The sequence below is a fragment of the Haliotis rubra genome, unplaced genomic scaffold, assembly GCF_003918875.1.
Source record: "Haliotis rubra isolate DU_JTF1 unplaced genomic scaffold, ASM391887v1 Scf374, whole genome shotgun sequence".
Classification (NCBI taxonomy): domain Eukaryota; kingdom Metazoa; phylum Mollusca; class Gastropoda; order Lepetellida; family Haliotidae; genus Haliotis; species Haliotis rubra.
Window position 1 is genome coordinate 837,002 of NW_025767051.1, and position 14,898 is coordinate 851,899.

General features: G+C 41.2%; 1 protein-coding gene across 1 annotated transcript; it reads right to left on the minus strand.

Annotated features, from left to right (window-relative positions):
* Positions 1 to 1,082: 1,082 nt before the first annotated feature.
* Positions 1,083 to 5,943, minus strand: LOC124286065. Its single transcript, XM_046722388.1, has 5 exons — positions 5,861 to 5,943; positions 3,366 to 3,850; positions 2,661 to 2,706; positions 2,270 to 2,362; positions 1,083 to 1,756 (listed from the first exon to the last, which is right to left on the minus strand). Exons 2-5 carry the CDS (start codon positions 3,780 to 3,782, stop codon positions 1,368 to 1,370), a joined length of 945 nt encoding a protein of 314 aa, XP_046578344.1. The 5' UTR covers positions 3,783 to 3,850; positions 5,861 to 5,943; the 3' UTR covers positions 1,083 to 1,367.
* Between the last annotated feature and the right edge of the window lie 8,955 nt (positions 5,944 to 14,898).

Genomic DNA, 14,898 nt, shown 5'->3' on the forward strand with positions numbered 1-14,898 from the left:
AAGTCATCAAACAAACATTATTGGTGTATTCTTTCTTTTGCCGGGAAGATTTTCAAAATAAAATAAACTATTTATGACATTTAACGATAGAACGTATATATGTACAGCAAATGAGCCCATCCCCATTCGCTACCCAATCCCCATTCGCTACCCAATCAAAAGCTGCCCCTTCCCCTCCACAAATTTAACCCGGAAGATCATAGCAACGCACGTAAAACAACTATTGTGACATGAACAGATGACTTGCATCTTTACAAAAAAAACAAAAAAACGGCAGTGACGTCAGGAGCGTAACATTTTGCCAGTGTCAATTTGTTCGTCACCCAAACAAAATCAGCGACATAGATATTTACATGCTGGTGACAAACACCTAGTAGAGATTGGGATTCAAAGATCTTTTTAAGTAACACATTTTATTACAGGTGAACCAACAAGCAAGACATTTCGTTTATTCTTTCAATTTTATAAAAAGAAACACAAAAGGGAATGATTTCAAACTATTTGGATTACTTATTGAGACCTCCTTGTTGGAATCATATTCAACCAATTCGTTCGCTGGTTCAGCGAGAGAGAGAATTTTCACACTTTTTCTTTTAAGAATTGAAACGAAAAGGACAAACACGCACTGACGTCGTCATCACTATGCTACTGAATGGCAAGTTACTTTAGAGAAATATATGCATAAACATTGGAATCTTTGTTGGAGTGAGCTTGAGTGAATGAATGAATGAGTTTATAACTTGTAATGGGGCCACCGGCCCATTTTACATTTTCACGTTTTAGAAGTTGAACATGTACATGCGAGCGCCAGTATGTATAACAATATAAGTTGTTCACTGGTCACGAGGGGTGCATGGGTTGATGTACCCTCGATGTTTGTTTATGTTCCCCTCGCCCTCACCTTCGCCGCTTCGGGCTCAGGGAACATAAACAAACATCGAGGGTACATCAACCAATGGGCCCCAAGGGACCAGTGAACAACGTATATATCGTACCGAACACCTTAATGTTAATTTTGAATTGTTTGAAGCACGGGTACAAATCTTTTTGTAGCCATCGCTACATTTTGCTGACAACAGAAACAGATTTAGAGTTATCTCCCTTCCATCGATTTGCATTCGCAAAATATCGGTAATTTCCGTATTTTGTTCACAACCCGTTTTTTTACAAGACATCCAGCATTTCAATCTAACAATTGGCGAGGTCGATTAAGTTCCTGCCGGTTTGTGCTTGGATAAATTACCCCGCCACACCTCACCCCATTCATTCACAGTGTGGCATACTTCTACTATTAAGCCTATACTCATCCCACCATGCACACGCACACGCACATACGCGCACACATTCCAGCATTCCTGTCAGCATTCTCAAGACGATATTCTCTCAATCTCAAAAGTATTCGCTAATGGAAGATTGTACAGCAGCGAGAAAGTGTTCACGTTTACACACACGCTGTCGTTGGCGCGCAGTTTAATAGTAAGGTCAATGTCAGACGACAAGTACGTCCGGTTTTTTATAGTCACTTTCTCCGTCATTAAAGTATCGTATCCACCATGCATCTTCTTCAAGACATCGTGATTCTGTATATGATCAGCTGCGCGGGGTAACTTGTTGAAATATGTGTCAAAACTGAGATGACTCCGGATTCGGAATATTCCACCTTTCAGCACTTGAAACGACCCCCCGTCGAATGACAGATCGCCTTGAACGAAAGCGAGGCCATGTGGATCATCCCCTAACCATCTGAACTCCCTGTCTGAAAACAAAAGAAAGGCGATATTTTGAGTTATATAATCCCGATTGCTGTGCAGAGTTGCGTCCCTTGGACAGGCAAAAATCTACGATCGTGGTTCGAATCAATTGTATTTTAAGTTTGTCAGTAGTATACGCTTGCTTGTGGGCTTCACCAAAATGGTAAATTTCTGGCACCTGCATCATTTCGGGTTTTCCTCCCGTATCGTATTTTGTTTGCTTGTTTAATGCCACAGCCAGCAATATCCCAGCTACATAGAGGCGGTCTGTACATATTCTAGTCTGGACCAGACAATCCAGTGATCAACATGCAGCATACCCATCGATCTACACAACTGGGAACCGATGACATGTGTCAACGAGTCTGACCACCCGATCGCCTTAGTCGCGTCTTACGACAAGCATGGGTCACTGAAGACCAATTCTAACCCGGACCTTCACGGATAATGTGCCATTAAGAACGCAAGGGAACATGATCTGCATCACCTGCACCGCATCTTCTCACTCACTCACTCACCGTGTTTGGTCGCCTTAACATCCAGGATAAGCCTGGCCAGGGTAAGGGGCCTCAGTGGTTTCCGGCTTTTAGTCCTCCTCTGTCCGGATCCATCTGGAACAATATTGTAATGCCAGATGATATGTTCAAAGCAAAAGATGCATTTGGGGTTCATATTGTATACGGCGGTTGGGTAGCCCAGTGGATAAAGCGTTCGCTACTCACAACGCAAAACCCGCGGGTTCGATACATCACATGGGTACAATCTGTGGAGCATATGTCTGCTACCCACGCACTTGATCGCTGACCCCCTTCCTATATACACATGAGTAAAATAACTGACATGAGGGGCGTCTATATGTACATCGTAATGTTTTAGCTATGTTTGGATGGTATTACGCGCAATAGTTACCTGGTTCACATTTGCGACGATTGCCCAGAACAGGAGAGGTCCGAATCTGTGGAATAAAAAAATGAATATGTATAATTTGCCGGGACTGCCGATTAACCCGGGGTCAGTCTGCCTTTAAGCAGTTTGTCCGGTATAAACATGTTTTATGACCAGTAACACATATTCTCGCAGTCCATGTACAATGACAAAGGACTAACCAGGCCACAGTGGAAAGCACCCGTGAAGATCCGGGTTAAAACTGATCTTCAGCCACCCATGCCTCTCGTAAGTGGCTACTAATGGGGTCGGGTGGTGTGCTCGCTGACTTGGTTGACACATGTCATCGTAACCCAACTACGTAGGGCCATGCTCATGATATCAATCAAAGGTTTTGTCTGGTCCAGATTTGATTATTTACCGTCACATAGCTGGGTAATTAAACCCTTATTCAAACTTGTGCTTTGTCTCGACGTTTGTCGTGATCATTTCACCCAAATTTTGTATTGTATTGTATTATAATGACACGGCCTGTCCAGGCCTCGGTACGTTGCATTTAAACTGGTTCATTGTCAGTCCATTGGTTCTGCACAGAACTTTTACACTGGATTTCCGTCAACTATGCGTCAACAAATATAACCTCGTGCTCTCATGTAAGAATACGAAACTGGCCTTACAAAATAATCAAGTGACCAGACTGGTTATTGTGAACAAAGGGACATAACTCACAAGTTTCTTCTCAAGAAGAGCTTGCAGATCTGGGTTGGAAGCCTCAACGCAGCAGTATCCGCTCTCTGTGCGCTTTGTATCCACCCCGGGTACTCCATCCTCTCCACAGGGTAGGCATACGTTGTTTGACAGCTTATCTTTCAGATTGCAAGACCAATGCATGACAGGCCCAAACACCACGCCGACCAAAGCAGGGATCGCGACGATGTTAAGCCCAAGGGAGATAACTACCACACACTTGATGACACATGATGTATTCTCGCTTATAAGGCGCTGGAAATGGTGGCGCGTTTTCCTGTATTTATATTCCTCCGTGGTGTAAGGGGAAGTGGGGTCGGTGCTGCGTGACCTCCTGGTCAGGGGGTTTTCCGTGGAGAGAGATAAAGGTGTACACGGTGTGGATGGCCTTGATCTCATGGTGACCTCTGATGGCAATTTAAGTTGATCAATCTTCGCCTAACCTTATTAAAACGTTACAAACCTATCTGAAAATGTGAAAAAATGTTATTGATTAGAATGTGTATAAAATATCGAGTATTTGTGGTAAGACATTTCATTTTTCTGGAAGGACTTGGATTGAGAAACAATTGTTCCATCTGTATAAAATATAAGTAAATTTAGATGTATATGATATTTCTTTGTTTGATTTTTCATTTATTTGTAACTTTTGGTTTAATTCAACGGATGAAAGGAAAAAGTAATATAACTAGGTTATGGTCCATATAAGTTATAGAAATCGACAATTTGACAGTGACATTTCATTGACAATCAAGGTTATCACTGCTCCCGGAAGGAAAAACGCCCTTAGTCGTGTTATCGCCCAGATTGTGTTTCAATACATGATTTTCAATTTCCTCGCCCCTTGAATGCCATGAAATAAATTAAGGAAGTGAATATTGTCACAGCAAACGGGATATTCCCGACAGTCAGTAGAACACGATCTAACACCACATTTTCTTCCCCTTCTCGAAAAACTGTATCCCTCTCCCCCAGCCGACCCCCAACCCCCTTCTTCCCGCTGGTGTAACTGGAATTTCCCATGTCCAATGGGCGACGTCCGAATGCTAACTCTTCCTAATGCACATTGTTCATATGTGGCTCCACCAGGATGTTAAACCAACATCACTACATACATTGTCACTTTCGTTTTGTTTTGATGTTTGCTGGGTCCAGTCGTATAGTGTCATATTTCTCAATAAGTTTTTAGACCCGTGGAATGGCGCTGCCGATCGAATCTAGCCCTACATAGGTGCTGTCAACGTGGCTGGAATTAATAAACGAATTTAAAAGGTGAGTTTTCGCTGTCTTGGGTGATCCATGATTTTGGCTTGGAATTGCGGAGGTAGCTGTTTTCGGTGAGTCGTGGCGTATAACTTTTGAAATAATGATCCGATTGTGACCATTTATAGCTCATTTTGTAGGGAAATCATCTCGCTTTTGATCCGTAGGCCTCGACGGGACCTTAAAAATAGTTTACGTGGTGAAATCTAACTTGGATTGAGGAGGGGGTGGTTCCGTCGTTACATCCCTTTCCTTTTATATAGTACTAGGGTAGGGTCTATATACCTATATGTCTTTCTAACGCTGTTTCTAAGCGTGACACGCCCCTGTGGTTGACACATCGTCGTGTCTCAGTTATATAGATCGATGCTCTTGCTGTTGATCACTGGATTGTTTGGTCCAGACTCGATTATTATCAGACCGCCGCCACATAGCTTGAAAATTGCTAGGTGCGGCGTTAAACAACAAACCACCATAGATTCCCAAACCTGGACCCTCTTTAACTCGAAGTCATGGTTTCTATCGAACGTGGTGAGTTTCGCTTCATCGAAACTTGCGGGTGGCAATGGTGGCGATTTGAAAAGGCAGATAAGTTACATATATTCACATCTAATATCTGGTTTCCATAGCTAATGTGACAGAAACAAGGAAATACGCAAAATATCTGTTACACTATTGTTTCCGGTGGAAAATGTCGCCCATGTCAACTTTATACTGATTATGAAATGGAATAACGAAAGATAATGGATGCTTTAAGCGGCTTCGGGATGATTAAATATACACAGAACACAATACACCGAGAGGAAGATGTCACACTCTCTATGTGTTGCATGAATCGTAGCATAAAACAATATTGAAACTGTTATGGGCTACAGAAGCACTGGATTTCGTATACCAGGACTAGCTTTTTTCCAATTAAGTCAGTGTTTGTTATTTGTGTTTCTGTTTCATGCGGAAAAAAGAGACTCACGATACATAAAACATGTGTCATCCATACACAAACGATTCTGCGTTATCTATCAATGCTTTGGCTGGCCCAGTTTCAGTTTAAAATATTTCCTTGTTTCTCTAACACTTGTACATCGCACAGTGCAGTTAATGCCCAACACAAACATTTTAGACACAATCAGGTCTCACATTCATGCTGCACAAGATCAATCAAAATAGTATATCTCTATGTCAAGGTATGAGTATGAACCTTTAAAAGTACTCACAGAACAACCGATTGTCAAGACCGCTTCACAACTTAATCCATGAGCAGCAGTCAATGATTATATATGATGTCACCCGACTAGGGGAATTCCCTGTTGTGTCAGAGCTTGGAAAATAATTCTATTAATAGTCACAGGCAACATGGAAAACCATTAAAGAAATTACAACTTGTATACGGAAAATATTAGGGTATGACTGAAAATAAACATTTTACGAAAACATGAAGTAAATACTAATGAGGCGAACAGAATAAACCAACTCAAACATGATCTATAATTTCTCATTGCAGCGAAACCTTGCGCATTTCATTCAGCAATTAGCAGGTTGGACTGGAAGGTATTTTCCCTAGGGAATGGAAGGGATTGAACTCAGAAGAGGGCATTAATTATATGATGCAGTGCAGTGATGTGAACTGCCATGACACCATATACAAATATTTGTTCCAGAAAATGACACAAGATTCAAGTTTCTTTTCACTTTGTTTTTCGCTGGACACTCTGGATGTCTTAAACAAATATTGCTAATGTCCCCCGCCATGAGTATAGTTAAAAACGGCGTAAAGCATTTTCACTTGTGCGCAGCGCTTACTGTTTAAAGCTGCATTACATTAGACAATGCATCATGGCTACTTAAAGAAAGACCGTTAACCGCGGTGATGGGCTAGCCGCGTGGTTAAAGCTCTTGTTTGTCACTCAACGGCAACCAACATGCAGATGGATCTTCTTTAATATGGACCCTATGATCTGTTGTATTAAATAGTCACTCACTCAACGTTGAATTTCTCTCTGAATATAGTGTTATGGGGCATGAAGTCTATCAACTTCTCCACAAAAGCTGCTCAACAGAATTGGCCTTCTATGTGTGTTTCATTGGGACTCTAAAGGTGTGCGTCTCATACCTTGTTCATCCAATTTCTTAATTTTGTCACTTCTACAGATGTTTGAACTTGAATTGGCTCTATTCATCCAGTTCGTCCCATACAACAGGGGGTGTACTTTATCCACTTCTCCTCAAAACCACTGCACAAAACTCATTTAGCTTACATATGTCTTTTATAGAGACTCTAAAGGTGTGCATCTCATATTTTGTTTTCGTATTTTATAATTTTTTGTATGTTTAGAGAATTTTGATCTTAGATAAATTTTCCTGAATTTCTCTCTGATGATAGTGAAATAGGGGATTAAGTCTATCCATTTCTCCACAATAACTGCTCAACAGAATTGATTAAGCTTATACGAGTGTTTCATTGAGACTCGAAAGGTGTGCATGTCTTAGTTGCATAGATGTTTATTGAACTTGTTCGTGAATTTTGTTCAATTATTGATCTTTATATGTCTTATGAATGTCAGCGGGGGCATCCGTGTCCCTGGACACAATTTTTTCTTGTTTTATTTGAAGTTCGGCGCTCTTTGTGAACCAGTAGTTTTTGCCGGTTTCGACAGTCACCAATGTACATTATTTTTTGGTAGTCGGATGTAGTGATAAGAACAAAGAGTTAAAAATATGATGTATTTACGACGTAGTTTTACGGAGCACTTCGCAATATTCGAGCTTTAAGGCGACTTAGTGGCCAAGGCCCTTATTCTCGAAACGTTTCTAGCTCTAAGAATTCTTAACTATGATCGTAGCCAATGTGTTAAGAATGGGCTTAGGGAGTTCGTACGGCTACGAACGCTTCGAGAATAGCTAGCCAGGCTCGCTGATGTACGTCAACCCGACTACGTATGAATTGCAACTCCTTATATCAATCACTGGACTGTCTAGTCCAGGCTCGAATACTTATATGCCGCTGTCATACAGCAGGACAGTTGCTGAGTGCAACGTGCAAACAACGAACGTACGTACGCACGCACGCACGCACGCACGCAAGCATGCACATGCGTATCTACGTGTCGTATGGGAAATATTATTCCTACACACATGAAGCATATACGTGTGTACTGACAGCGTGTACAATACAGTCCATCCATTGATAAAACAAAGAAAGGATCGGCGGGTAGCCAAGTGGTTAAAGCATTCGCACGTCACGCCGAAGACCCGTGTTCGATTCCCCACATGGGTACAATGTGTGAAGCTCATTTCTGGTGTCCCCCATCGTGATGTTGCTGGAATATTGCTAAAAGCGGCGTAAAACTATACTCACTCACTCACTCACTCACTAAAACGAAGAAAAACGCTTCTTCGGCGCAAGCATCGTGCGGGAGAATATTCCAACAATCGAAAACGTTTCTATTAACCCACAAAGAAAGCATCGTAATGGGGTGGACTATGAAACTCAAACACCCGATAAGCGGATCCTGGCGCAACCAAACAACGGCATAGGACGATGCAGCGTCATTGCAGATGGCATTTGGTTTAAAGCGTTCCGAAAGTGAAATAAATTGGGCTAAAATTAATAGTAAAACTCATGTACAGGATTTGTGCAGTCAGCTATTAGTGTGATTTGAATCAATAGGAGATAAAGTGATGATAAAATATTAGCCTGGTTTTCTTATGGGTACCTGATGAATAATCCATACCTTGACATGTGTGATTCCATATATTTATCAGTCTGATATCTGTGGGTGGTATTTCAGTATCATTTTTATGAAATGGGAAAAAAACAACATATTATTTTTTCGGATTTTTATGAAGGCTTGCGTATCCTTAAAACAAGCATAACACATAATACTTTCATCGTCATTCCAGAAATTGGTGAGTCAGTAAGGAAGATTACAATTTTATGGATAACAAATTCTTGTTTATTAAATAAAACGTTGTTTTGGTGTAAATTCCTAGACCGTTGTCAAGCGGAAATGTACACCGAAACGTCGATCTATACAATAGACAAGAAGATGTTATCCATAAACTTGTGTCAGGCACAATTTCTGGAGAACCCATGTGTGAACTATTTTTGCTTGGTCTGATAAACTGAATATCATCTATTACGTACTTGAAGACTCAAACAAGACGCTTAAAATATTGACATCAGGATGAGAATCGAATCCCAGCTTCCGGTGTGACGAGCGAAAGCTTTAACCACTGGGCTACCCCTTGAATTTTCAACAATTCCTTGCTGTTGGTCGCGATATTAATAACTAATAGATTTTATTAGATTTCGTATCGGAAAATCTCCTTCTGACGTCGGTGTTGTTGCAAGACACAATTCGCGCTGGTGCAGCAGACATCGTTGCCAGCCGCCACGGAAGAGATGAGTGCCTCTTCCTCCGCTGGCGGATGTAGAAAGCTGACTATAATGCAAGTTCATCCGCTCGAGCCGATGGGTATTTTGTTTACACAAATTATTAATTAACAGGGATTTGACAAAGTGGTGTGATATATAACCTTCACATATATTTCAATGTTGATATCATACTGCGTAGTAAAACTGTTGATATTGTGGGTTGATGGCATCTTCATCATCTGATACTGACGGCGGGATTTCTGATGCTGCATGGGTAATCTTAATGATCTAACATTTACGATTGGACACTGTGAACTGAAACCAAGTGGGTTTGCAGGGTTAATGCCGCATTGAATGAAATGTAAGAACACAGCGTGTCTGCTAAATGTGGGAGGACATCCCGGAGTGACGCTTGGTCTTAGCAAACTAGAGATCATAACCAGATGCTTAGAAATGCTTAGATGCTGTGTCCAGACATGGCCGAAATACTGACTGACTGAGTTTAGTTTTACGCCGCTTTTAGCAATATTCCAGCAATATCACGGCGGGGGACACCAGAAATGGGCTTAACACATTGTGCCCATGTGGGGAATCGAACCCGGGTCTTCGGCGTGACGAGCCAACGCTTTAACCACTAGGCTACCCCACCGCCCCTGGCCGAAATAAGGAAAAGGATCTCTTGGTTGAGTAGCGCTATACTGTTGCATCACTCTGATATTCTGACAGACATACATATAAACAGTATATTCAGTAAAAATGCCATAGGCCCATAATACAAACAATTTTTGGTTGCATTATGCACGCATGCCAGTGAAGTAATTGATTAAGTTTCTCTTAGCTGTTGGACTTTATATTAACATAGACATAAGTTATATACAGCATCAGAGTTTTCAGATGAAAGAAATTCATTAGAAGACTTGCTATATTGTTTAAGATACCTTGGGTATTCTGTGAGCTATGATTGTGAGTTCGAATCCCGCTTCGTCTTGATTACGTTTCTGGGTTTGTTAGCACCACGCCCGTGTTCGTAGGTTCGACCCAAATGATAACTATCTACAATCTGCATCACTTCCAGATTTCCTTACACATTAATATGCCGTGATGTAACTGGAATACAGTCCGTTGAAAGCGCCGTCACCCAGTCAGTCTTGGTCACGAGGGGCGGTGGGGTGGCTTAGTGGTTAAAGCGTTCGCTCGTCACGCCAAAGACGCGGATTCGATTCCCCACGTGGGTACAATGTGTATTCCTAAAATCCACGATGTTATGATGACCTACCTCACTGGTTGATCTATTTGGTGGACCTGACAGAAGTGATGGGACTGAGATACGCAGTAAACATACCTTTGAAATTCCACTAACCGAACATGGCGGGAAAGTAGGTGGCATGTTAATCCAGACACTGGTTAATCGAGATGATTCCTATTGGACCGGTATCGTCCAGATTCATGGGGTCATACTGTATTACTGTATTGTAATTGTACGGGGCTGAGAGGAGTTAAAGCGTTCGAGAGCGGGGCCAAAGACGCGGGTTCAGAGAGAGAGAGAGAGAGAGAGAGAGAGAGAGAGAGAGAGAGTTTATTTCCTCCAGTAGTTACCGAATGTTACAAACAAAAACATCATATTATTACAACATGTTTAGAGACATATGTACGGATATTTAGGACTTTTCAAAATCGCATTATAATGGTTAGACTATATAATCAGAGATGTGAATTGTACATAATTTGGGTTCCCAGACCTGTGCTGTGACTTTGCACTGATCATTTCTAACCCTAGGATATTATTCATGATTGATACAACTTTGTTTTGCTATCACTGATCGTAAAATATCACATTATTGAAAAACTTTTATATATAAAACTTTTGATGGGTAGTATATTACGTAAGCTTCAACATCAAGTTTTTCAATTATGTATGGAAAGAAATCATTTCGTTGTTGTATTAAGTTTTCACAATGGAGAAGCATATCTGAGATGGGGGAAGGAAGAGTTGTTGTCATTTAACGTAGCGTTATCAATTCAGAAGTCTTGTCCGATGATCAAATAAAGCCACCTAGCCGGAACTACTTCTTTAGCGCCACAGATCGTCGCAATGCCTTCTTCAATTAACTGTTAACAGGCGACCCCGTATACCTTAAAGGGCATCACGATGGTTAATGCGTCCGCTTGTCATTCGATTCCCCATATATGTGAAGCCCATTTCTGGTGTCCCCTGCCGTGATATTGCTGGATTATTGCTGAAAGCATCGTGAAACGATACTCACTCACTCACTTAAAGGGGCGGCCAAAAGACTATTCTGAAGTCAAATAGTTGCATCACACTGTATGATGAGTGAGTGAGTGAGTGACTGAAACACTGTATTTATATAGCTACTTCGTGATAGACATCTATAGAAATAAGTCACTATATATATGAGTGCTTTACAATAAAAATAACACCCTTCGGTGTTTCCTTATTGTAAACATCAATTTATGATGAATAGGGCTGGATATTGGCCTCCCGCTATATCAATATCATCATATCCTACAATTAAGAAAATGTTGTGTTTATAAGCATGATGTAAATTCATATATTCATGTATGTATGTATGTATGTATGTATGTATGTATGTATGTATGTATGTATGTATGTATGTATGTATGTATGTATGTATGTATGTGTGTGTGTGTGTGTGTGTGTGTGTGTCTGTCTGTCTGTCTGTCTGTCTGTCTGTATGTACTGTATGTAGGTGGCATGTGTTAATCCAGACACTGGTTAATCGAGATGATTCCTATTGGACCGGTATCGTCCAGATTCATGGTGTCAAAACCCGTTCCACATCCATGAGAAATCTCTGCTAAAGCCTGCATCACAAGCATGTGTTTATGAATCTCTGTGACATAGTGCGTGGGTGAGTATGGTTATGGTGTAGCAATATTCCAGCAATATCACGGCGGGGGATACCAGAAATGGGCTTCACACATTATACCCATGTGGGGAATCGAACCTAGGTCTTCGGCGCGACGAGCGAACGCTTTAACCACTGGGCTACCCCACCGCCCCTATAACATAGTGATGGAACCAGAGGTTGGCGAGAAAGTGCATCTATCCTACCCCGTCCGGGGCACCGTTAGGACCCGTTATTTAGGAACCAGTTGAGTTGAAGATGATTGTGGCAAAATCATCACGTTTTGAGGTTTGACTGTACATGAGACATCATCGCATCCTTTTTTTTTTAGTCTTTAGTCTTTATTCATGTGAATGTAGGCCATCGGCCCATGGTACAACGTTATACATTGGCAGCCTTCAAGCTGCAGCGACGACGATTGTTAGCATAGAAGATAAACAAGGCAAGATTTCTTAAAACCAGAGGAGTAGCATTACTCATCAGTCGATTAAATTTACACAATGTTGGAGGGGTGAAAACATCGACAGGGATAAAACGTTTACGTAGATCATCATAGGCAGTACAAATCAGTAAAAAGTGGTACTCATTTTCTACATAGTTACAGGAACACATTTCACGCAATCTTGAATTTTTTGGTTTCTTTATATATCTACCAGCTTCTATATTCAGTTGGTGTGAACTGCACCTGAACATCGCTAAGGCAATACGAAATTTCAATTAAAGGAAGATATCATAGGCAAAGATATATATTTTGCTAAATAGAGACACCTTTGACATTTGTGTGTAACTTGGTGCGCGAGAGACGCATTATTTTAAACATACTGGCACGGACAGTATTTCAGATGCACGTGTTACTGAAAATGAGACTTTGAAACCATTAAGCTCATAAACACGTCTCTCGTAGCGAATGTTGTCAATCACTGGATTGTCTGGCCTGATATGGTTAAAAGTGTGTAATCGGTTCTTCTTTTAGCAGATTTCTGGATGTTGAAAGGGTTTTGTTGTTTCTGTTATTTATACGACTGTTCATGTTCACTAATACACTCATGGTATACCTGGGTAAATGCAGTTCTTCAGAAGGTGTACCAAAAGTAGGTCTGCAGTGTTCATGGTCGCAGGATATGTCGACGGAATACGCTGACAAGGACGTGCTGACGGGGCAGACTGTGACCTACATAAAAACCCAAACTGATATTCCACATCTACTGAGAACTGCGTTAAATGGATTTATAAAAGGTATATTGCATTCAATAGTTTTCTATTTGTCAAAGTGAGGTGAGGAGAAATGGGGTTTAACGTCGTGCTTGAGAAGATTTTGCTCATATGACGACATGCATGCGTGTGTATGTGTGGCTGCTTGTATTAGCCCAGACTGAAGCTGGTTTTATAGTGCTAGCCCACTGAGATACCATGCCGCAGGTAAGCATGGAGACACATTATAGAAGAACTGACTGACTGACTGAGTTTGGTTTTACGCCGCTTTTAGCAATATTCCAGCAACATCACGGCGGGGGACACCAGAAATGGGCTTCACACATTGTACCCATGTGGGGATTCGAACCCGGGTCTTCGGCGTGACGAGCCAACGCTTTAACCACTAGGCTACCCCACCGCCCCATTATAGAAGAAAGAGGAGGAAGCAGAAAACACTTTATTAACGTGTAATGTGGTATACAATTGACTTGTTAAAATCACACAAAATACACAGTAAAATATGCTGACCACCCGGCCCTTCGTCCCATGAGACATGATAACAACTTTAAAACCACATACAAATGTGATAATTATTAAGACAAGACTAAAACGTTAAAATATAATATACATTACGATAATCATTGTCTTGGACTAAAACGCGTGTTTTCGTCTATTATACATTTGTGATATTAATGCGGCAAGAGGCTTCACAAATCTTTTATTACGTAATAAGAACATAGACTGATTCTTTGAAGACATTTGTGAAAATAGAGGGTTAATACGGGAGATATCCTGCCATAAATTGTATCTGATATCAGAATAAAAGTCGCACTTGGCGAGAAAGTGTAACTCATCTTCAACAGATTTGCTGCAACAAAATTTACAGATCCTGTCTTGTAAAGGTGTTTTCGGGTGGGAATACCTGCCTAGTTCTATCTCAAGAGGCAAAGTGCCACAGCGAAGCTGACTCAGTACACTACGTTGGGATCTTGTTAACAGTGAGGTGACATACCGTTCTGGCTTTAATAGTTTCTTAAATAACCGATAAGTTCGTCATTGATTTCCCTTTAAGTTGACCACGGTCGTTATACAGATCGTTGTACCAGGATTGACTATCAAGAGACTTAGTCCAGACTTTAATATGATACAAATCAGCTCTTGAGATATCATGGAGATCGAATGGTAAATTCAGATTATCAATAAATTTATAAACAGTACTATTCCAGGACTTTGGGTACTGATTTGACCATCTAAAGATCAGACTTGGTAATCTGGTTTATTCCAAGTTTATTAGCTTACTCAAGAATATGATAAAATGCCAATCTTTTGATTTGTAAAAGGCAGTGCCCAACCCATCTCTCCACGTACGGCCAAATTGGGGTTTTACTTCCTACAACTTAAAGAATCTAAATGCCCGATTCTGGACAGAATTGATACAACCAAACTGCCTGGTATCCCATATTGCCGCACCATATGATAGTATGGGTTGAACTAAGCGAGTGAGTGAGTGAGTTTGGTTTTACGCCGCTTTTAGCAATATTCCAGCAATATCACGGCGGGGGACACCAGAAATGAGCTTCACACATTGTACCCATGTGGAGAATCGAACCCGGGTCTTCGGCGTGACGAGCGAACGCTTTAACCATCAGGCTACCCCACCGCCCCGGGATAATACAGATATTATACAATTGATAAATCACATAAAATACACAGTACCAAGTGCGTTACGAGCGAACGCTTTAACCATCGGTACCAAGCCCGCATGACTTGCAGATTCAGCGATTTCTCAACCACC

Bases quoted from the DNA above. Each gene is read 5' to 3' on its own strand.
- LOC124286065 (XM_046722388.1), bottom strand. From the start codon at position 3,782: ATGAGATCAAGGCCATCCACACCGTGTACACCTTTATCTCTCTCCACG. The intron at 2,707-3,365 runs GTGAGTTATGTC...TTTATTCCACAG, and splicing joins CTCTTCTTGAGAAGAAACTT to ATTCGGACCTCTCCTGTTCT. The intron at 2,363-2,660 runs GTAACTATTGCG...ATATTGTTCCAG, and splicing joins TCGTCGCAAATGTGAACCAG to ATGGATCCGGACAGAGGAGG.